Source organism: Stegostoma tigrinum, chromosome 4, assembly GCF_030684315.1.
Source record: "Stegostoma tigrinum isolate sSteTig4 chromosome 4, sSteTig4.hap1, whole genome shotgun sequence".
Taxonomy (NCBI): domain Eukaryota; kingdom Metazoa; phylum Chordata; class Chondrichthyes; order Orectolobiformes; family Stegostomatidae; genus Stegostoma; species Stegostoma tigrinum.
The window spans coordinates 27,479,278-27,503,109 of NC_081357.1; the positions used below are offsets into that span (position 1 = coordinate 27,479,278).

The following is a 23,832-nucleotide window of genomic DNA, read 5'->3' on the forward strand; positions in this document are numbered from 1 at the left end:
AAAGCAGGAAAAGGCAGGTTCATGTCCACTGGCCCCTGAAAGTAGTGGGACTGGTAGTTCAAGTGATTAAGAAGGCATGTTGGATATTTGCCTTTATTTATCAAGATATCAGGTTTAAGAGGATGGAGGCAGATGGAATTGAAGAAAGGTTCATTAAGTCACAGCTTGAGTATTATATGTAGTTCTGGAACCCGCATGATAGGAGGGATATGATTGCACAGGAAAAGGTGCAAAGGAGATTTACCAGGATGTTACCTGGGCTGGAGAGTTTTAATTAAGAAGAGAGATTGGATAGACTGGGGTTAGAGCAGAGGAGACAGGGGGGAGACATGATTGAGATGGTAAATTTATGAGTCATAGACATGTTATATAGGAACTTTGCTTCTTGGTGAAGGATCAATGACCAGGGGGCGTAAATTTCAGGTAAAGAGCAGGAGGTGTACTGGGGACGTGAGAAAAATCTTTTTCACCCAGAAGGTGGTGGGAATTTGAAACTCACTCATGCAAGGCTATGGGAGAAGAGCTGGGAAATGGGACTAGAATATTTTGGTGGTTATTTTAGATTGGCACAAACTTAATAAGCCAATGGGTCTTTTACCGTGATAACGAAGTGTGGAGCTGGATGGACACAGCAGGCCAAGCAACATCTTAAGAGCACAAAATCTGATGTTTCGGGCCTGTTGTGGAACTCTACTTGTGTAGGACCAGGAGAAGGGTCCTACATGGTTGGTTGTAATACTGGACCTGTTCTTAGGAAACAAGTTCGAGTAAGTGACTGAAGTGTCAGTCGGAGAGCACTTTGGGTCCAGTGACCATAAACTCTCAGTTTTAACACAGTTATGGAAAAGGTAAGACAGGTCCACAGGTTAAGGCACTAAAATGGAACAGGGTCAATTTTGGAGCCATTAGGCAGGATCTAGCAGCAGTTGATTGGGTGAACCTGTTTGAAGGAAAAGGAAGGACTGGCAAATGTTAGGGTGAAGGGAAAAGCGGGCAGGTTTTGGGATCCCTGGCTAGCAAAGGATATTGAGGCTCTATCAGGAAAAAGAAGAAGTCATACATTGGATTTAAGCTATCAGGCTCAAGTGAATCTGTGGATGACTATAAAAAGCATAGGAGCACATTTAAGAGGGAAACCAGAAGAGCAAAAAGTGGTATGAGGTGGATCTGGCAGATAAGGTTAAAGCTAACCCCAAGAGGTTCTACAGCTATATTAAGAGTAAAAAGGTGGCTAGGGAGCGAATAGGTCCCCTTAAAGATCAGCATGGTGTGGAGCACAGAACATGGGGGAGATTTTTAATGAATATTTCTCCTCAGTGTTTACTGAGGATGGAATCATGGGTGCTAAGGAAATAAAGGAAACAAGTGAGGATGTTTTGGACCGCATTCATATTACCAGAGAGGAGGTGTTTGCAGATTTAGATCACATTAAGGTGGATAAATCCCCAGGGCTGGATCACGCTCATCCTTGGACATTGTGGAAGGCTAGGGAAGAAATTTCAGAGGCCATTGTAAAGATTTTCATTTCATCTTCAGCCACTGGTGAAGTTCCAGAAGTCCAGAGGGTGGCTAATGTTGTTCCATTGTTTAAGAAAGGTAGCAGGCAAGCCAGGAAACTGCGCTAGTGAGCCTAACAACAGGAAAAGGCAAGTTATTGGAGAGGATACTGAGGGGCAGGATCAGCCAACATTTGGATAGCCAAGGTTTGATTAGGGATAATCAGCATGGATTTGTCCATGGGAAGTCATGTCTGACAAATACTTTAGAGTTTTTTGAAGAGGTAACCAAGACGATAGATAAGGGTAGGGCAGTGGATGTTGTCTACGTGGACTTTAGTAAGGCCTCTGACAAGGTCCCAGAAGTCAGGCTGGTCATGAAGGTTAGGTTGCACGGAGGAACTAGATAAATGGATTCATAATTGGCTCGATGGCAGGAAGCAGAGGATGATGGTTGAAGGTTTTTCTTGGACTGGAGGCCCATGACTCGCTGTGTGCCATAGGGGTCAGTTGGCACCTTTGTTATTTGTTATTTACATAAATGATCTGGATGCCAATATACAAGGCATGATTAGTAAGTTTGTGGATGATACAAAATTAGGAGGTATCATAGATAGTGAAGAAGGTTAGCAAAAATTACAGAGGGATCTTGATCAGATGGGGGAGTGGGCTGAGAATTGACAAATGCAATTCAATACAGATAAATGTGAGGTGTTGCACTTTGGAAAGTCAAACCAAAACAGGACTTATGCAGTAAATGGTCAGGTCCTGAGGAGTGCTGTGGAACAGAGAGACCTAGGAGTACAAGTACTGTGTACAGTTCCCATCATCCTGTTATAGGAAGACAAAGTTAAAGTGGAAAGTGTGCAAAGAAGATTTACGAGGATGTTGCCAGGACTGGTAGGGCTGAGTTATAGGGAGAGGTTGGCCAGGATAGGACCTTATGGAATGTAGGAGAATGAGGGGTGACCTGATTGAGGTATAAGAAATCATGAGGGACATGGATACGATGAATACAAATACTCTTTTCCCCAGGGATGGATGGGGAATTGAAAACTAGAGGGCACAGATTGATAGTGAGAGGGGCAAGATTTAAAAAGGACCTGAGGGGCAACTTTTTCATGCAGAGAGTGGTGCACATATAGAATAGGTTTCCCGAGAAAGTAGTTGAGGCAGGTGTAATAGTAACATTTAAAAAACAATCAGATAAGTACATGGATGGGAACGGTTGAGAGGGATATGGACCAAATGCGGGCAATTGGAAAGAGCTGAGTGGGCACCATGGTCAGCATGGACCAGTTTGGGTCAAAGGGCCTGTTCCCATGTTGTATTACTCTACATCTCTAAACCAATTCAGTTAAGAGTGGGGAGCTGTTTAGCTGCAAAAGGCAGATGTTAGATGAGAGTGGTGTCAGCAATGATACTCGTCAGCAAATACTTATACATGGATTGAATTGCCAAAATGCTGAAAGTCATTGTGAGATATCCTGGCATAAATACAGTAATTAGCAGATTTGATTTTGCTTTAAATATTCTGCCTGATATAACATTGCGAGTCACTCTTGTACATGGTCTGAATGTCTTCTGCCTCAATATTTGTGAATATATTTGAACTAGATATTTAAGTGTTTTGCACAGGACACTGCACATGCAAAGGTAGACGAAGAAAATAATGAGCAAGCTTTGATAAGTTATAATCAGTTAAAATGTCTTGTTTCACAACATATGAATGTACACGGTGCATTGGGCTCATTCTATTCAGTCAGGACAACTCACTTTTCCAAGATGAGAGAAAATAAAGCACATGCTGCGCTTCCACATGGTTACTGACAGTTTTGTTCCACCCAAGCTAAATAATATTTATCTACTTTCCTGCTTTCAGACCTTCTTTGTCTGGTCAAAACTTGTTCTCAGTGCTTTGTGCGCTGCATGTCTCTGTCTCTGTTTTTATCCATGAAAAATATGTCATATGTGAGACAAAATGCCTCTGTAGACCTGGCACCAGGGATCTCCCAATGTCTTGGTGTTTATTGAACTGCCAAGGCATGACAATGAATCATTTGTATTTGTAGTCTGAGGAAATGACTTCAGAAACCAATTAATATTATAACCACCTTTTGCCTTTCTCTAAAACTCTGTGAATGCATTTTACTTTTAAAAAATCACTTAAATATTTCAATGAAAAATGAATAAAAGCATACCTGAAGCATGACAATGGCCCCATTTTTGTTCTCAGCCCCTTAACATCTGTAGAGGGTTATAAACCTATTGAAATTCAGCAGTCGATTAATCTTAAAGTACAGAAGCCATCAAATGAAGAAGACCAAATGGATCGGAATTCTGGCCCTAATGGTATAGTAGAACCAAAGACACTCATTAGGAGATTGGCAAGTGGGATAGCTCCTTGTATCCAACCTAAGGCAGAAAATCTAAAGCATAAATTTTGCATTTGACAAGCCAACTAATGGTAACCTCATTGCCTGACCCTGCTGAGCTCATGAGGAAATTTCACAAACTTTCAGCACCACTCCATGACTCTCAGGCCATTTTCATCAAGGAACAGTTACACATGCACAGAAGTATTTATCGATGTTTGCCTATTTTCCATTTTGTAAACCTCAATCAGAGAAGACTGTTAACATTTGAAATGTTAAATATTTGTTCAAGCTGAAATAATGTAAACATTTACATTTCAATCCCTTTCTGGGCAAGGACATTGACTGTGTGAGAATATAACACTTCCACAATCAATATAACCACAAGGAAATGAAAGTGAAGGAAGGACTTAATATGAGCCACAGTCATGATGCGTGAATATTTAAAGAAAAATAAAAACTTAAGGAATACACAACTTTCCTGGCATCTACCCAACTTCAGTTTGCCCCAACATGTACATCAGCTAATGATATTTTGTTGAAGTCAATTCACTTTTAGTAATAAGAACACGTGACAGCCAAGTTGTGCACACCAAATTCCCACAAACAGTGAGGTAATAAATGTTAGTTAATCTCCTTTTCATTGATGAATGTTGGCCAGGACAATTAAGAAAACTCTTTGCTCTTCTGCAAATAAATCTATGCTATTTTTAATGCATTGGTTCAATGTCTTGTAGGTTGAGAGCACTTCAAGTGTTTCTCAAGCCAACTTGGATGCTCTTTCAAGGTGTGGAGAGATGTTGTCAGTGCCATTTTCCCCTGAATTGAGGGTGAGATCTGAACATGCTTGTAGGTTTTGGTCATGGATCTCCCTATGAGTAAACGGGTCGATTCAGTGCTCACAGCTCTTAACATATCCCAAGAGGTCGTGGATCTAAAATACAGGAATTACTTCCTTTTATTTTCTTCTCTGCAGCTAATCTGCCTCATTGTTAAGATATTAATACCTCAAAACAGGATACAAAATAATGGACAAGTTGTTTTGAATGAATGGTAGTAAGCTCCTCCTCTCCCCCCTCCCCAAATCATTCATCGTGGTGCCACTGCATTTTAAGGAGAATTTCAGAAGGTCTTTGGAGGGTTTTCTTGGTCCTTAGAAAGTTGACCATTTGTGGAGCAGACAGCCGCTAGACATTTGGATACTGATAATTGGTCCATAATTGGTTTTGGAGGAGTTGTGCCTGAATGCTTATATATGTTGCTTTAGTAAAGACATTTGCTCAACTGTACTCCTGTTAAATCTGGATAATGTAGCAGATGCACTGCTTAAGGAATTTCTCAAGTGCTCTGATATGTCACTGATACACAGTCCAGCTGTCACTGCAATACAAGATTATGGTGACAGCCTCTCTGAGGAGGTCTTTGTTGTCAAACACACATTGCTGTAGTTGTTACAATGGTGAGCTGGAGCAGCTGATTGGGTTTTCCTCATTAATGGTGGCCTTTTGAGAGAGGTGGCTGCCAGGGTCTGCAAAGTGCTTGACATCTTCCAGAGTCTTTCCTTCAACACACATGGCAGGTAGAATATTCCTCTGACCAGCAGTGGGTTGATAAATGAGTTTTGTTTTTGCAGCCTTCAAGGACAGCCTGAATCTTGTGCATGCGCAATTGAAGAAGCTGAGAGCACTATGCAGAGCGATACTACAGTTATTTACAAACTGTAGATCATGTATAATGATGCTGTTCACTTCAGTTTTGATTTGGAAGTGCCAGATGCTATGGAGCTTTCCATTGAGGCAATATTTAATACATCAGCCATGAGGTGAATAAAAAACATTCATTCATTCTTAAAAACTCTTTCTACCCATGTATTTTGTTTCCCTCAAATCTGTGTTGTCACTGTACAGCCCAATATCCCATGCTGAAGGAATGACTGACTTCCCTGACACTGAGTGTTATCAGTTGGAGTTTAGAATGGTGGCCTGTATTGGTCAGGCCCTCTGATATTCCTGACATTCCATACCATTCATAGTTGAAAATGTTTTGTCACAGAGGACAATTTGAGATGCCAGATGAGTCTGAAGCAAGGGGTCAAGGCCTTAGAAAGGAAAACTAGGCCATCTGGAATTGATGTGAGGAAATACTTCCTGTCAATTAAAGAAAGTAGCAGAAATCTGTACCTCTCTTTCCCCATAAAGTTATTGAGTCTAGATCAGTTGAAAATCTCAAAACGAAGATTGATTAGTTAGAGTATTAAAGACATCAGAGGTTTTAAAGGAGTTTTGATGCAGATCAGGCATTACTAATTGAATGTTGGAACAGGCTTGAGAGGATGAATGACCTATTCTTCTTCCGAGGACGCTGTGACCCTTAACAGAATCGAACCCGCTTGTTGTCAATGTTGTGTAACCAGAATGGCAGATTGCAAAAACTAAACTGTAGTGGTTCTACACCTTAACATTAACTTCACCACATCCTAATCCACCTCTGAATCAGACCGTACTGTTTTTTTAAATTTACTTCTGCATTCACTATATCTGGTAAAACCTTGCGATCAAACTGTTTAACAAAACAAGCCAAAAGAGAGATGGTTACTTGTGAAGGTTCACACAAAAGCATGTATTGCAACATTAACTGTCACTTCGTGAGGTCATCTCAACAATTCTCTGTTGATGTAGCTTAACATTTTAATTGTAACACATTATGTCTTTGCGGTTGAAAACAAGCTATACTTGTCTGCTGCAAATCAATGGAACAAAAAAATACTTCTGGTGAAAATTTGCTCAAATGAAATGCTTGCCCAATTAAATCAAACATTAGAGTTGGAGGAAAGCTGTTTTGAGATTGAAGGAATCAAACATTTGTCCAGTCGACAATAACTATTGTGAGATTCATAGGCTATCAGAATAACTAAGGAGTAGGTCATTCAACCTTTAGCCTGCTTTGCTACTAAGTAAGATCATGATTTATCCAAAACCTAACTCCAGACCTGTTTTAGTCCCATATTCCTGAATACCTTCGCTGCTGCCAGTTAGACTGATGATGATGCCAACATAAATGACAGTGTTCACTGCCAATGGAAGTGTATTTGGTGTCAGCGCAGTGTTTACTGAGAAGAAGTGGGCGATGAAACTGTACCTTTACTATGGTTAATGACAACAATCTAGGAACTGCAAATGGGCCCTGAGCTCACTGTGCTCTTTCAAAAACAGAGAGGCAACAAAAGATAACTGGTTCCAACACAAGGGTTGAATGGTCTGTTCATTGTAATCTCTTTCAAGAATAGTTTCATAAAGACTCCCCTTGACGACAGTAGGCTGCTTTATTTAACGAAAAAATGGCTAAGAGTCAATGTCACCAAATTTTGCGGAGGCTTTCATTCCTTCAGCTAGTTATCGCACAACTCTTTATGATTCCCTGTTCAGGCTATCATCCACTTAGCAATGGCAGATGCCCTCACCATTGCTGGGATTCTGGTGCCATGTTTAGATCCTAACTGTGCACCAGGTCAGGTGCTGTCAGTCAGGACCTACCCTTCATGATGTACTTCAAGGGAGGGGAGTGTAAAGGTAAAGGTTCTGAGAGTACATGGGCGCAAAAGGTGGCATCTCATTGCAAAAACAAACTAGCATTTGTAAATATATTGCTGTTTAACATCACCATTTGTCTGAGTGACTGTCATAGTAACTGCACCTGAAACGCTAAGGCTACCCACAGCCTTAGCACCATCTTGTGTCAGAACCCAGACTAAGGGATGCTAATTTTTATTGAACACTCCCGGAGCATATCATCTAGTCATTGTTCAATGTGGAAATGTCACATGCTGGAAGGCTTTCAAATACCTGAAAATGCTAACTATTGAACAACAGCAAAAAGTGTAGAGAAAAAGAAACACAATGATAAGTGATATTACCCAGGAAAGCCTTGTCTTTCAAGCAGCAAGAAATTTACGCCAATGAATCATCATTGCTCCCAAATGACCTACTCTTTAGTTATTGGAAGTGGGTGTCAATTAAGTCCTCGGCTTGTTGCACCCAATAATGCACCACTCAATTGTGGGGAAAGTGATGTTCCTACTGCTCATTGCCCTCATCTTCCTTCTGAAAACTGGCACAATCTCCCTGCTCTTCAATGACCAATACATCTCCTCTTTGCCTGCTCTAGAGTAGGGCAATGCATTCTAAGATTATTTAGAACACTCTATCTGGACTGCAAGGTAATCCCCAACAACTCCCCCCAACAAACGCCCTCCATTTCTCAACCTCTTCCACAAATCCATGCTTCAGATCCTTACTTGCAGCAGGCCTATTGTCTGCTCCACAATGGCCCTGGTTGAAGAATGGGCTACAATTTGCTCAAACACAGATTAAAACACTTACTCCAGGTGTGGTGGCAGCCACTGCCCTTTTCCATTGTGCATTTCTGATTTGAATGACTTGGAAGGCAACACCATCACCCGTGTTGTTCAGGGTTGAGGAAAATTCAACCCAGTGTGTCTGAGAGCTGTTTTCTCTGTGAAGTGGACTTTACCTCACCTTAGGGATATAAACTAGTTCTGTATTGCAAGTGGCTGTTCACATTATATTGCTTCAATTGTAAAAGAACTTGTTCAGACAGGACCTGGAGTACTGGATTGGGCTCCTTATCTCGGGAAGAATCTTATTGCCATCGTGTGAGTGCAACAAAGGTTCACCAGGCTAGTTCCTGGGACAGTGGGACTGTCCTATGAAGAAAGATTAGGCCAACTGAGTTTGTATTGTCTGAGGTTTCGAAGAAACGAGAGGTGATCTTGTTGCAACTCAACAAAATACTTAAAGGGTTAGACAGTATTGATGCAGATAAGATGTTTCCCCTGGCAGGAATGTTTAAATCCTGGGGCCACAATTTTCAAATAAGTGAATGCCACTTAGGTCCGAGATGAGGAGAAAGTATTTTACACGGAGCATGCTGAATATCTTATATTGTCTACTAGAGAGATCTGTGATGGCTTAGCTTTTGGGTACGCTTATGGTAGAGATTGATAGATTTCCGATTATAAATGGCAAAAAGGGTTATGAGGATGGAGTCAATAAAAGGTGTTGAGTGTTCAATCAACCATGATCATTTTGAATGGTGAGGAAGACTCGATGGGCTGAATGGCCTATTTCAATGCCTATGTTCCTCAATCTGGTGAGTATGAGCAGTGGGGACCTCACTTCCGTTTGTAAAGTACCTTTTACAAAGATAAAATCTCTTGGTGCAGAACAGAGAGGAGCAGCTGATGAAAAGGCAAAGAAGCATATTTAGAGAAGTGACAAGACGTTGGCGAATGAGACTAATTTACTCAGAGATGGTAGGAACTGCCGATGCGGGAGAATCTGAGATAACAAGGTGTAGAGCTGAATGAACACAGCAGGCCAAGCAGCATCAGAGGAGCAGGAAAGCTGACGTTTCGGGCCTAGACCCTTCTTCAGAAGAAGGGTCGAGACTAATTTACTGGCAGCTTTTAAATGAGGAGAGGTGAGAACATAAGAAATAGGAGCATGAGTAGGCCATTCAGCCCTTCAAGCCTGCACTGCCATTTTATAAATTCATGGCTGGTCTGCCATAACCCTCAAATCCTCAATAGTTTTAAAATATATATACTCCTCTTTAAATAATTTCAATAATCAAGCTGTCACAATGCTCCAGAGTAGCGAATTCCAGACATTCAACAATCTATGCAAAAGAAATTTCTTTGCATCTTAGTTTGAAATGAATGTTCCCTCACTCTGTAATGCTGATCACTAATTCAAGATTATCCCACTGTGGGAAATATTTTCTCAACATTTATGCTGTCAGCCCTCTCAGAATCTGGTAGGTTCAATATGATCACCCCTCATTCTTCTAAACTCCAAATGAATTGGTTGAAATATTTAGGGAAGAAATTCCAGGGTGGGGTCTAGCACAGCTGTCAACGATGGGTAGAGGGAGTAAGAGAAATGGTTGTGACCAAAACTATAAAATATTTTGTTCAACTAACAGTGTTTGTTTGGATTGAGAAAGTAGGTTATTGAGATGGGGAGAGCCATTGAGGGTCATATAAGCTTTTGAATTTTAATATTAGGATTTTGGAGTCTTTTGAGCCAGAGTTGATAGACAGCTGTTTTGTGTCAGTTGGGTCTTACAGAGAAGTATTGGGCTTGTTGAATCTGCAGACCACAAAGGAATGGATAAGACTTTTAGAGGTAGATGGATTCACATAGAGGCTGAGGTGAGTGAAATTCCAGAGCTGGAACTGGGTAAAATTTGTGCAGGCCAGGTTACAGTGTCAGAACTTCAGCTCAGTGAGAGGCCTAGTTCGCCCCGTGAGGGTGATGGCTCGCACTGATTTTGAGATAGGGGTTATAGGCAACTAATTTAATCTTCTTAATGTTTGCCTTGTTGGACATTGTATGTTACCCACAAATGCCAGACCTGTCTGACATCACTGAAGCACTAAAGGGCAGTGGTAGGAAAGCATGGCTGGATAACATCAGTATTATATCTGGAAGCTAATACCCCGTGATTAGATGATAAAGATCAATGGTAATGTGCTGAGAAACCACGGCGAAAAATGCTAAACCTATAATCAGACATGTAAAGCGTAGAATAAAGTGAGGAAAATGTAGTGAGCTGAACAAAGCTCATATCTAAACAACTATGTCAAAGGTTACAGAGAGGAAGTCAGAGAATGTCGTTTATGATGTTCAGAGAGGTGAGAGGGGCAGAAACCTGATTAACAAGATTCAAACAGTGAGTTGCAGGAGAGATAAGCACGAAATTTAGAGGTGACAACTTTTCAAAATAATTTGGAGAGCAAAGGCAGTTTAAAAATGGGGCTAACACAGTGTGGAGCTGGAGGAACACAGCAGGCCAGGCAGCATCAGAGGAGCAGGAAAGCTGATGTTTCGGGTCAGGACCTTCTTCAGAAATGGGGAGGGGGAGAAGAGCTCCAAAATAAATAGGGAGAGGAGTGGTGGGGCTGGGGAAGGTAGGTGGGACGGTGATTGGTGAGTGCATGTAGGGAGTGGTGGGGATTGATTTAGCACCTGGTTTGAGGTACAGTAGCCACATCTCCTTTCTCTATGGAAAAGATCAGCCCCAGTGGGGTCCAATCTCCATTCAGGCCATCCCAATCTGGCCCTGACCATGACAACTTCTACATATACAACATCCAGAGCCTCCAAAAACGGTTTTCTCTATAGATCCACAAGCACACATTCTCAGCAATGCGCTGACATCTTCTGGCACTACGATCAACCTTACCCCAGTTCAGAGCCTCCGTCTCCCAGACCTGCAAAGGACCCTTTCTGTTTTTCATCCTGTGCAGGATCTGCAACCTTAACCAATGATTTTACTACCTCAATGACCAATCCCCACGACTCCCGACCTGCACTCAGCTATCACTATCCCGCCTACCTTCCCCTGTCCCACCCCTCCTCTCTATTTATTTCAGAGCTCCCTCCTCATTTCTGAACAAGGGTCTCGACCCAAAACGTCAGCTTTCCTGCTCCTCTGATGCTGCCCGGCCTGCTATGTTCCTCCAGCTCCATACTGTGTTATTTCTGACTCCAGCATCTGCAGTTCTTGCGTTCTCTTAGAAATGGGGCAGTAGTTTTCAAGGAGCAAGGTTCTAATCAACTTGCTCAGAAACCCTCATAGTTTTGAGGATAGAAGAGTCAATGTTATTTTCAAAAACAGGCAGTAATTGGAGCAGTATGGAATGGAATCTGTTTATGTATTAGGTGAGAGACTCATTTACAATGTTATATTGGAAGAAAGGAACTTCATGGGTCAAGGCTCGTTAGCGCATCTGCTATCCTTATTTGACTGTCTATTTATTTACCTCTCAGTTTGGGGAAGCATCCATCAAGCTATATACTTAAATTTACAAAAAAAGAAAAATGTCAAAGACTTCATTCAATAAGAGAAATTGATCACACGCGCACACAAACACACATCCGCATATACACGCGCACACAGACACACACATGTGCACACACACACATAGACATACACATGTGAACGCACACACAGATATACATATACGCACATGCACACATGTACACATGCACACACAGACACACACAAAACAGACACACACAGAGACTCACACACAGACACAGACATGCACACACATATGCACAGACATACACATGTAAACACACACACAGACATACGTTTATGCACACGCACACATGTACACATGCACACGCAAAGACACACACACACACACACACACACACACACACACACACACACACACACACACACAGATAAATACCCATGTCGATATGTAGATTTGACATCTACTGGCTGAGACATTGAGCTGCCCTCTTGAGTAGACATAAAAGATCCCATGACACTATTTTGAAGAACATCGGAGAAATTATAGCCCAAATAAGCCAATACTTATCTCTCAATCAATATTAGAAAAACAGACTACCCCTGGTCATTAACACACTGGGGACACCGCAAATTGGCTGCTGTGCATCGTACATTATGACAATGACTACAGTTGAAAATTTGTTCATTATTTGAATAGTGCTTTTGGATGACATGCAGTTGTGAAACATACAATAGCAATTCAAATGTTTTATTTATTTACACATGTAATTTTACTTATTATACACATATGTAACCTTCAGCGTAAAGTTAATTGTGGGGAGTCTTTCTAGAGATGTCTTTAGGTGAACAGGTGTTTATTGCATTCTTATTTAGCCAGCACAGACTCCCCCTCAAGCTCAGGATGTGGTGCTGAGGTTAACGTCTGTGTCAACATACGCCATGTTGTAAGTAATGAAGCTTAGATGATTGCTACAGATTTTGCAGTCCACCCACATTGATGGTATCAGGGTAGCAGGTGCATATTTTTTAAACAGAAAGTATTCTTATACTACTATTAATCCTTTTTCAAAAAGAAATTTCAGTTATCCCTCCATTTCTTAATCTCTCTCAAGACGCACAAGATAAAATTTGGATCGGTAGCAGTGCCTTTTAAGGTCTCAAAAAGGTCTAAATGAACTCTGTCTTTGGTGTCCCTTACACTTCCTTGGTGAGGACATGAGTGTGAACACTTCCTGGAAATAGGTAGACAAGGGAAAGTACAACATCGATCAGTGTGTAATGCCGATATGATGGAAGCATCCCTACTCTGGAGCTTAATATCTAATACTACCCTAATCACTCACAGTTGAACATAGACAGGCACTGGGAAGGGCACCCCAAATGTGTTATTCAATGGGACTATTCGCTGCTATCTGCTTAGCTGCAGTTTGTTTCTGTTCTGGATATTGTAGTTATTCTACAAATGTTTGGGGCTTTCCATCGTCATTGCAAAAGAAAAACATGCGTCAAGAGTGGTGTGACAAGTCTTGTGGAATCCTTTCTGTGGTACCATCCTTTAAGTGAATTCACATAGGGGACTGACCCTGGGACTACCCCAGTCCTTAATGCTTCACAGCTTAGTCAATATACTCACTGGAAAGCCTTTGAGTATGAATAAATCATGATAGAACAAGTAAGCCAGGCTAAAAATGTCAGCGTTCCTTACATTGGGTTATATATTTTATTTTCCCACAACCTTCCAGCTATCATTAAATTCTTTCTGAATTAACTTCATTAATATTTCTAGAAACATGATTTTGTAATGGGATCAGGGCCATAGGTTGGAAGCCCCATTCCTTGGTCCAGCTCAAGGCTTCTTAAAGTGGTGGCAGATGAGGATAAAGGGATAAGATGTATTACTTTCATAATTCTGAATTCCACAAGGTAGATATTACTGGCGGTTATTCAGCAGAAATATATACCAGCATGCTTCTACCTTCAAGAAGTAAAATTAAGTTGGCAATCTACCATTGAAACCTTCCTATTTAATTTTTTAAAAAATGCAGAACATAGTTTGTGAGATTTTTGGAGAAAATCACATATGTTGAAAGCATAACCAGACCACACAAAATGAACTGAAGTTTCCCAAAAATTGGCTAAGGGTCAGTTTCAGGAGAGGAACTCTCTAGTGTGTTTTCCCAAGAAATCCTCTGCCAATTATCTCATGGTGTAGCCACCATGTCTCTATAGTGCTGCTGCCATGCTTTGTGGCATTTGCCAGCAGAAGAAGCACTCGCCATAGCTGAGACCTTCTGGAAGTTTCGCTCCTGGTGCTACATTTAAACACCAGCTGTGCCCAAAGTCAATTACTGCCAGCCAGGAGCTGTCATTCACAGCTGTAATGTGTGAGGAATCGTGCCAGAGATGCCCAACAGAGGCACATTGTCACCCCGATTAGCTGCCAGGCATCTTGAGGTCCTAGTGCAGCTGGTGGTGGAGAAGTCCCTTTTCTTTTCTCAGGACGGCCAGAGGAGACCATGGTACAGGACCCATTTTGAAGTTCCAGTGCAGTCACCAGGGTCTGGAGGAATGCCCAGCAGTGCACGAAAAAAGATTAATGACTTTCTGCACTCGCAAAAGTAAGTCTCACCATCCTCCCTCTGCTACACTCACTGTCCTATCCTGTTCCTTTCACAACCCTTTGAGAGAAGTAATTTCTCCTCATCACAGTTTTAAATCTACAATCTCTTATCCTAAAACAATGACCTCTCATTCTAGCTTTGCCCCACATAAGGGAACATCCTCTCTCTACCACTATTTTGTCAATCCCCTTTGGTATCTTTTTAGATATCTTCTTATTCTTCTAAACCAGTCAAATACAGGCCTAAGCTGCTTAATCTCACTTCATAAGACAAGTCCCATATCTCTGGAATCAGTATAGTGAGCCTCCTCTGCACTACCTCCAGGAGACAGCGTGATGCCTGGCAGCACTGAGACTGAGTTCAAATTAGATTCACAACCCCTCAGGACATTCAAGAAATAGCCAGCCCCTCCATTGCTTGTAATGTCCCCTGCCCTATGGAAGTTCAAGCAGAGAAGGGTGCAGGACTGCAGCATGCCCCGGTTTTTGAACCACAAACACTCCAGGGATCACCGGCCCAGAATTCCAAGACCGTTAGGCTCCACTCCAGGACAGGACCCTTCCATCCGGAGTTGTTGATCCTGGGAATAGCCCTTGATAGAACTGGTCAGAAAGGAAAGTGAAACCTTTCCAAGACACATAGTTGAAGCTTCATTGTAAATACATCATTGCATTTTGAAAGATACGCCACCTTCCATCATCAGCTGTTTGTGTGAGACAGTCATTGTACCTGCAGTTACAAGAAAGGAAGCTTTTCCATCATCAGTAACACACCATATTCTGGCCTTGTTTCAGCGATAGATACAGCGATAGATATCCCTTCAATAATGCTCTCACTCTGGCTTCATAGCTGAATGAGGGAGCATCAGATCTTGTGAACATTTCATTCAGTTTGTAACCTTAATATTTTATTAAACAACAGGAAAAGCACAAAGAAGCTCAAAGTCATAAACTGCACTTGTGGTTGAGGTTACACAGGGGATTCTGGCCTTTGCGGCATCAAAACATTTCCCCTCAGTGAAAGATGACCTTATTGAATGAGAGTCAGGGTTGTTGTGGCTGACACTGCAGTGCTGTAGGATGGTGAACAACATCCTCATTGCCCTACTCAGCACAACCATGCAGCTCCTCTGGAATCTTATCAGCCATACCCTGCCCTCAGTGAGTCCGCTACTTGTCTTGAGTAGAGAATCTTCTGGAACAAATCTCCAGACAAGACCTAAATGGGAACCTGATGTAAGGGAGACATCTTATAGCCCCCACCAGCTCAAATGGACGAAGGTGCTGCATTGTGGATACACTGGAGAACATAACATAGTGTTGCGAGCACCACCTCAAAACAAAGAATGGAGCCAGTGCCCCTCTCTCATCTGCATGGCATTCCATTGAAGACATATGACTGAAGCTTCCCTGTACTATTAATGAATGAGCATTAAGAGAGCCAGTAAAAAGACCTGAGATGCAGTCTGTTCCAGTCCACAAGATGCATGTGTTGGGTACTCTGGGGTCTTTGCACACAGCGTATCCTCGAAGCAGCACTAGAATGCAAAGCCAATCTGTTCCAAAGATCCTGTATTTTAAGTAGATCAGAGATATACAATGATGAGACGGAGTAGCTTGTACATGTCCAATGCCAATCTCTGTGGCTGGGTGGTGTGCAGGCACCTGCTGCCAATTCAGTCTACTCTGCGATGCTGGGGAATGCTGAACAAGATTGAGGCCCAGAGGAGCAAAGTTGGAGCTACTAGGGACCCGCTATGAATTTCACATCACCGACTAGTTTCTCTTGGAAAATAGCAAACTCCGTACGAAAAGTGCAAGGTCAGGTACTAATGAGCTTTAAATGCATGCAAATAAGCTTCTTGCTGCTCATTAACAAGATTCTCTTTTCAGCATTCAAACCTTGGGTGGATAACCAGACTTCTTTTACTCAAAGATGAGAATGTCAATTGTCCAAACTCAGCATCTTTTCCCAATGGACTCACCATTGCACACGTCGTTTGGGAAGTGGGAGAATTCTGGCTAATTATGTTTACTTGTTTTCCAATGTTTATTAGATAATGCTTTGTTAGTCAACATATTAATTCATCCCGGTTACGTCTTAAATCTTTGACTCACAGAAGTAAAAATCAACATTTAGAGAGAAAGTGCAAACTATCAAGATAGCCTTTATCTGTTTATATGTTATTATACATGCTTCAGCAGTAAAGTTTACTTTACAGATTATCCCTGTGTGCATCAATTTTGAATGCCTGATATAAGAATAAGAAATCTCAGGAACAGGAAAACAGCATTAGACCAATGAACCTCTCTCTTTTATAAGGTCAACCTCACCTTTCCATCACTCATCAAACCTCTGAAGCCCTTCTCTTTTCCAGAAAAATCATCCAAGTCTTCCTTGAACCAACTGATATGGGGCTTCCCTGGTTACCTGCCTATCACTTTTTTGAGCTTTGGAAGAAAATATTTTACCCGATTTCTCTTATTATTCCTGAAATTGTCACTTTAAATTCATAAGCCTTGTTTATTTTTCACCCAAGATGAAGGCTTTTTGAACCTGCCCTGTAGCAGTTTGTCTGGGTTAATTTTAATCCTCTTCTCAACCTGCAAAGCTTCAACTAGATTTATTCTGGCTTTTCTCTAAAACTAGAAAAAATTAAAATTTCTCATAAAGCATTTGTTGGATGTGAGACATGCCAGCGCGAGGAACAATCTTCATGTTACGTAAGAACATAAGAAACAGGATCAAGAGTAATACATATAGTACATTGAGACCGTTTCACCATTCAACATGATCTTGGTTGATCTTGGGTTCCAACTTCACCTTTCTGTTTGCTTCTTATAATCTTTGGTTTCCCGAGAGAACAAAAATGTATCTGTCTATCTCGGCCTTAAACATATCAAATTATGTTACATTCACAACCAAAGGGATAGAGAATTTGAAGATTTGCAATCCTTTCAGTGAAGAAATTTCTGCTCATCTCATCTCCAGATGGTTGGTTCCTTTTCCTAAGACCATAATTCTGCAAAAATAAATTTGTTTTCTAGCAGGAAACTGTGCTCAGTGTTTTGCGATCCAATTTACACCACCACTAGGAGATCAAAACCAAGCTGAAATTATTTGTTCAACATCTCCGCTATTTCTTCATTCCTATGATATTTTCTCCTGTCTCTGTTTGTAAGATCACCGTTTACTTTATCTACTGTCTTCCATGTTATATATGCATAAAATGTGTACAATCTCTTTTCATATGTCTGGCTAGTTCATCCTTATTGGGCATTTTTTTCAGTTTTTATCAACATTTTGTTTTACTGGTTTCCAAAACAGATTCTCTGATATATTATCAGAGATGATGGGAACTGCAGATGCTGGAGAATTCCAAGATAATAAAATGTGAGGCTGGATGAACACAGCAGGCCCAGCAGCATCTCAGGAGCACAAAAGCTGACGTTTCGGGCCTAGACCCTTCATCCGAGAGCCTAGGCCCGAAACGTCAGCTTTTGTGCTCCTGAGATGCTGCTTGGCCTGCTGTGTTCGTCCAGCCTCACATTTTATTATCTCTGATATATTACTTTTCTTTCCAAACTTTTTCATGAACTGAGGATGGATCTGTCTTGCTATACGTTTGTTTTTAAATAGAACACGTTTTGTGAAACTTTTGAATTTCTTTCTTTAGTTAGTTTCTATCAGAAATTAACATTTGTGACGTCTGTTCAAAAGCGTGATAACAGTGGGGAAGAAATTGTTCCTGAATTTGTTGGTACATTGTTTGTTTACCCGTTAAATCCTTTCATTCATTTAACCAGTCAAATTTACTCAGTTCTCAGATCAAGGAAACTAAAAAGACTTTTGGACCAAGCAAATCTGGAGAAATGCTGGTTAACTCCATTGGAGATATTAATTAGTAATGTTGGTGGCAAAATCAAATATTTAGTTGTGAAGATAAAAGATAATTAGTTTTGGGTGTGAGTTTGCTCGCTGAGCTGGAAGGTTCGTTTTCAGACGTTTCGTCACCATTCTAGGTAACATCATCAGTGAGCCTCCGACGAAGCGCTGGTGTTATGCCCCACTTTCTGTTTATCTGTTTAGGTTTCCTTGGGTTGGTGATGTCATTTCCGGTTCTTTTTCTCAGGGGGTGGTAGGTTGGCTCCAAATCAATGTGTTAGTTGATGGAGTTCCGGTTGGAATGCCATGCTTCTAGGAATTCTCGTGCGTGTCTCTGTTTGGCTTGTCCTAGGATGGATGTGTTGTCCCAATCAAAGTGGTGTCCTTCCTCATCTGTATGTAAGGATACGAGTGATAGTGGGTCACGTCGTTTTGTGGCTATTGATGTTCATGTATCCTGGTGGCTAGCTTTCTGCCTGTTTGTCCAATGTAGTGTTTGTCACAGTTCTTGCAAGGTATTTTGTAGATGACGTTCGTTTTATTTGTTGTCTGTATAGGGTCTCTTAAGTTCATTAGCTGCTGTTTTAGTGTGTTGGTGGGTTTGTGGGCTACCCTGATGCTAAGAGGTCCGACATTTCCGAAATGACTGCCAGACTACTCGGACCTCTTGGCATCAGGGTAGCCCACAAACCCACCAACACACTAAAACAGCAGCTAATGAACTTAAAAGACCCTATACAGACAACAAATAAAACGAACGTCATCTACAAAATACCTTGCAAGAACTGTGACAAACACTACATTGGACAAACTGGCAGAAAGCTAGCCACCAGGATACATGAACATCAACTAGCCAAAAAACGACGTGACCCACTATCACTCGTATCCTTACATACAGATGAGGAAGGACACCACTTTGATTGGGACAGCACATCCATCCTAGGACAAGCCAAACAGAGACACGCAGGAGAATTCCTAGAAGCATGGCATTCCAACCGGAACTCCATCAACAAACACATTGATTTGGAGCCAATCTACCACCCGCTGAGAAAAAGAACAGGAAATGACATCACCAATGCAGGAAATGACATCACCAACCCAAGGAAACCTAACCAGATAAATAGAAAGCAGGACATAACATCAGCGCTTTGTTGGAGGCTCACTGATGATATTACCTAGAATGGTGACGAAACATCTAAAAATGAACCTTCCAGTTCAGCGAGCAAACTCACACCCAGAACCTCAACTGAGCTACAAATCTTCTCATAATTAGTTTTCATTTCTGATTGGAATATCCCAAGTATGCCATATTGCAGCAAAGATGGACTGTGTGGTTGTGGGATAGTGGGCCAATGAGTTAGGGCAATTCCACTTCTTATTTATCTGTGTGTTTCACTCACTGAAGCTCACAGTCTGCAGTTCAGTTTGGGAACAAATAGAGACAGTTGCATTTAATGAGATGAAATGACAACAGAGATAAACGTTACCTTGAAGAATGGCTAGATCCCTGAGGAAAATGTAAAGAAATCCTGGTGATCTATTTGAATCCCAGAAGGACTAATGAAACTGTTGGGCATAATTAGGGAATAAAAAGTGAAACAAAACAGAAATTGTTGGAGAAACTGAGCAGGTCTGGCAGCATCTGTGGAGAGAAAAGCAGAGTTAACATTTCGGGTCCAGTGTTTCTTCTTCAGAACTTCTGGACTTGAAACATTAACTCTGCTTTTACTCCAAAGATACTGCCAGACCTGCTCAGTTTCTTCAGAAATGTCTGCTTTCGTTTCAGATCATCAGCATCAGCAGTTCTCTGTTTTATTTTAAAGTAAGAAGGAGAGTTGGATTATTCACTCAGTCTTGACATACCATAGCGTTAAGTTAGTAATGCTTGATCCTCTGATGCTGCTTAACCCTAACTCCCCACCTACACTGACCTTTACTGGCTCCATCCCTGCCTGTTTGACCTGTCTGTCTTTTCTCTATCTATCTTCTCCTCTATCCATCTTCCATCCGCCTCCCCCTCTCGCCCTATTTATTTCAGAATCCCCTTCCCCTTCCCTATTTCTGAAGAAGGGTCTAGGCCTGAAACATCAGCTTGCCTGCTCCTCTGATGCTGCTTGGCCTGCTGTGTTCATCCAGCTTCACACCTTTTATCTCACACCCTAAAGGTTGTTTTGTTTGAAAACATGAAATCTTGAAGTTTAATTTGTTTTGTTTAACCACTGCATTTCAAAGTTCCCTTTAAAAGTTACTGGTCTCTATAGAGATCTTAAGAGCATGCTCAAGTATTACCTTTATATAAATATGCACCTATCAGTGTTTCCTGGTTCTTGCTATTCCTCATTTCCACTTATACTGATGCTACTTCATGATCTTTCTGAGCCAATATTCTTTCTCATAAATAACCTTAAGTCATCCCTTACTATCAGACTACCCTTCTCTGCCATTCCCCCTGTCTTATGTTGTGCACTGGAACATTTATTTTCCAAAGTTGGTCACCTTGTAACCATTTCTGTAACAGTGATTTAATCTAAACAACATCCCTCTTTGTGCCACGAGTTTGCACAACCTATATCACTCAGGATGCTTTGTACATTCAGGCAAAGAGCCTTTAATGCTATTTTGATTTGGTTTGATTTGATTTATTGTTGTCATGTACTGGGAAAGAGTGAAGAGTGTAGTTTTGCATGCGCTACAGGCAGATTGCACCATACAAAATGCATCAGGGTAACAGAACAGAGTGCGGAATACAGTGTTACAGCAGAAGAGAAGGTGCAGAGAGGGAGATCAGAATTAACATTTGAGACGTCTGTTCAAAAGTCTGATAACAGTGGGGAAGAAATTGTTCTTGAATCTGTTCGTACATGTATGTAAACTTTTATATCTTCTGCCTGACAGAAGAGGGTGGAAGAGAGTATAGCCATTACTACTATTGTTGCTATTATTCCCTGCATGGACCTTACCTTGTGTCGTACCACTGCAGTTAGCCATTTACTGACCCACTCTGCTTCCCTTTGCCCGCATCACTTTACTGCTGATTTTTAACACAGTGATACAAAACAAATTTGGGAAGATTTCCCCTTTTATAGTACTGCCAACATGTTATTGCAAATAATTCAATACAGGAAATCTTTGGCCACACGTCTGAGATGTGGCTAACCTACAAGCTCAAGGGGAACCCAGAGTATTAACTTCATTGACTGAAGCTGAAGATTGAAAATTCTGCTAGACATGTTCATTGTTGGGAATGCTGAACAATAATTTCTTAAGCAATTTTTCAAAAATTTGGAGTTTTATTTGAGTTAATTGTTATGCAATGATATGCATGCTTAACACAGCTGACTTTTCCTCATTGCAGTTTGCATATATGTCAACAAACATGCCTGTGTTGGGCCACATCTTGATAAAAAGAAATTGCAACAGCTACCAGATCATTTTGGGCCTGCCAGAGCATCCATGGTCCTTCAGCAGGCTGTCCAAGCATGCATTGACTGTGCCTATCAGCAAAAGGCAGTATTTTCATGTCTGAAGCAAGGCCATGGAGGAGAGCTGATATCAGGTATGGGATTAAACATTCTCAAGATCATTTTTGCACATTAGCAGCAAAAGTAAAGTAGTTCTGGTTAAAAAAAAACTGCTCTGAACTTCTAAAAGTGGTGACGCATTATTACGTGGTTTTAGCTGAAATGCTTAGAGGCCAGTTTCCATTCAGCTTTAATTGCCCTGTCATCTGTGTTGCTGCACCTTAAACTATTTGTGCCTTTAAATTAATAATTTCTCCATAAAAGTAGTGTTTTGCAGAATATTTGTGTAGTCATACAATATCTGGCTGCAAGTGTGCTTTAAAACAGGAGATAATCAGTGCATTTGCAAAATATTGTAGAAATTTGATTAACTAAGATATTAACCCAATGTTGATTGTAATGATTGTGAATGAAAACAAAGCCTTCAAAATATTGCATTCACGAATGTTAGAGCATACAATCTTTTGAAAGAAAGCTATAAAATAAAGCACATTCTAATACCAACACAGTATTTCCAAAGAAATTGTGCAATGATAAACCTCAAAACAACCTCTGAATTACTACATTTACTACAAGTTTTCAGTTTCAGAAAATATCGATGATGACTGCTGACAATTTCACTGTCAGGATAACAGCAAATTCTGTATCGTTTATGAATTAAGGTTGATAGAGATCACAAAGCTACCAATTTAAGGCTGATTGCATTGGGATTACTTTGGTTATTGGAAGATGCTTTAAACGTTTCCTTATGCTAATGAGTAGGGTAACAGCAAATGTGCAGTAACTTTAAATTATAAAAAAAAACTTGCAGCAAATATTCAGTTTAGCTACTCCTGAGCAAACAATAATTTAACTGATACAAACTCATGACTTCTCAAATTGATTATCACAATTATTTTAAAGTGGTGAAACATGAAACAAGAAAGTAGGTCTCGAATTGGCATTCCAGTATTGAGTCACTGTTTTCGGTATGAGTCTAGGGCAAAAGGCAGGGTGTGGTAAGGCCAGCTATTGTTATCCAGGAAATAAGAGGCTAAGAGAGGACAAATCAGCAAAGTCTTATGCAGCTCAACTCAAGAACAGGGTATTAGCAAAATCCTGGGCTCAACTTCGCAGTCAGCTTTCTCAGCAAATGAGTTGTATTGACTTATTGCGTTCTAACAGGGAGCTAGTTATATGTCCTATGCTGTGCAGATTGTTTACATGACCCACTTTCTTTTCTCATGTTTCAAAACTTTAACGCAATTGTAACAATCAATTTGAGAAGTCATGGGTATGCTTATGATTTGCATCAGATAAATTATTTTGCGCTCAATTATAACTAATTTGAGTATTTACTGCAAGCATTTTTGTTATTATTTAATGTCACTATTTATTTGCTGTTTCTCTGCTTACTAATGTAAGGAAGCACTTAAAGCAGCTTCCAATGACCAAAGTAATCCCAATGCAATTAGCCATCAAATTGGTAGCTTTGTGATCTATATCAACTTTGATTCATAAATGACCCAGAATTTGCTGTTATCCTGACAGTGAAATTGTCAGCAGTCATCATCAATATTCTCTGAAATTGATAACTTCTGCCATCTGCCCATGTAGTTAAATGTAGAAATTCAGAAGTAGTTGCCAGTAATACCCTGCTTCTTTGCAGGGTGCAATGTTGCAGTCTTGACATAGAATCACAGGAATCACTAATTTGACTCAGACTCCAAATTTATTATGTCCTATTCTCACCAAGGTAAGTACTGAAAATGTTAAGCCTTTTTGAAGAGCATTAAACTAAGCTTTTGACACATTTTGAGTCACACTTGTGGTTGGACAATCTCTCCGAAAAAAGCTAATTTTCGAAATCAACAGTGTCGTTCCTCCATTACATGATAAAAATCCCACAGGTTACCAAAATAATGAGACCAAATTTTTATTTTGTATTTGCTTATATTTCAGCCTGTACCTTATTCCAATTTTAAAGCCAGTGTAGATGATAGTACAAAAGTAGAAAGACATATCAATAGACTAGGTAAACGGTTAAAACTGTGGCAGATGGAATTCAATAGAAGCAGGTGTGAGGTTTTCTATTTTGGACCATTAA

General features: G+C 40.7%; 1 protein-coding gene across 1 annotated transcript in view; it reads left to right on the forward strand.

The window, feature by feature from the left end:
• Nucleotides 1-23,832, forward strand: part of scml4 (Scm polycomb group protein like 4) — a 106,170-nt gene that overhangs the window by 45,655 nt on the left and 36,683 nt on the right. The window contains exon 4 of the mRNA XM_048531487.2: nt 21,581-21,781. Coding sequence (XP_048387444.1) covers nt 21,581-21,781 — 201 coding nt within the window. The remainder of the gene's footprint in view (nt 1-21,580; nt 21,782-23,832) is intronic.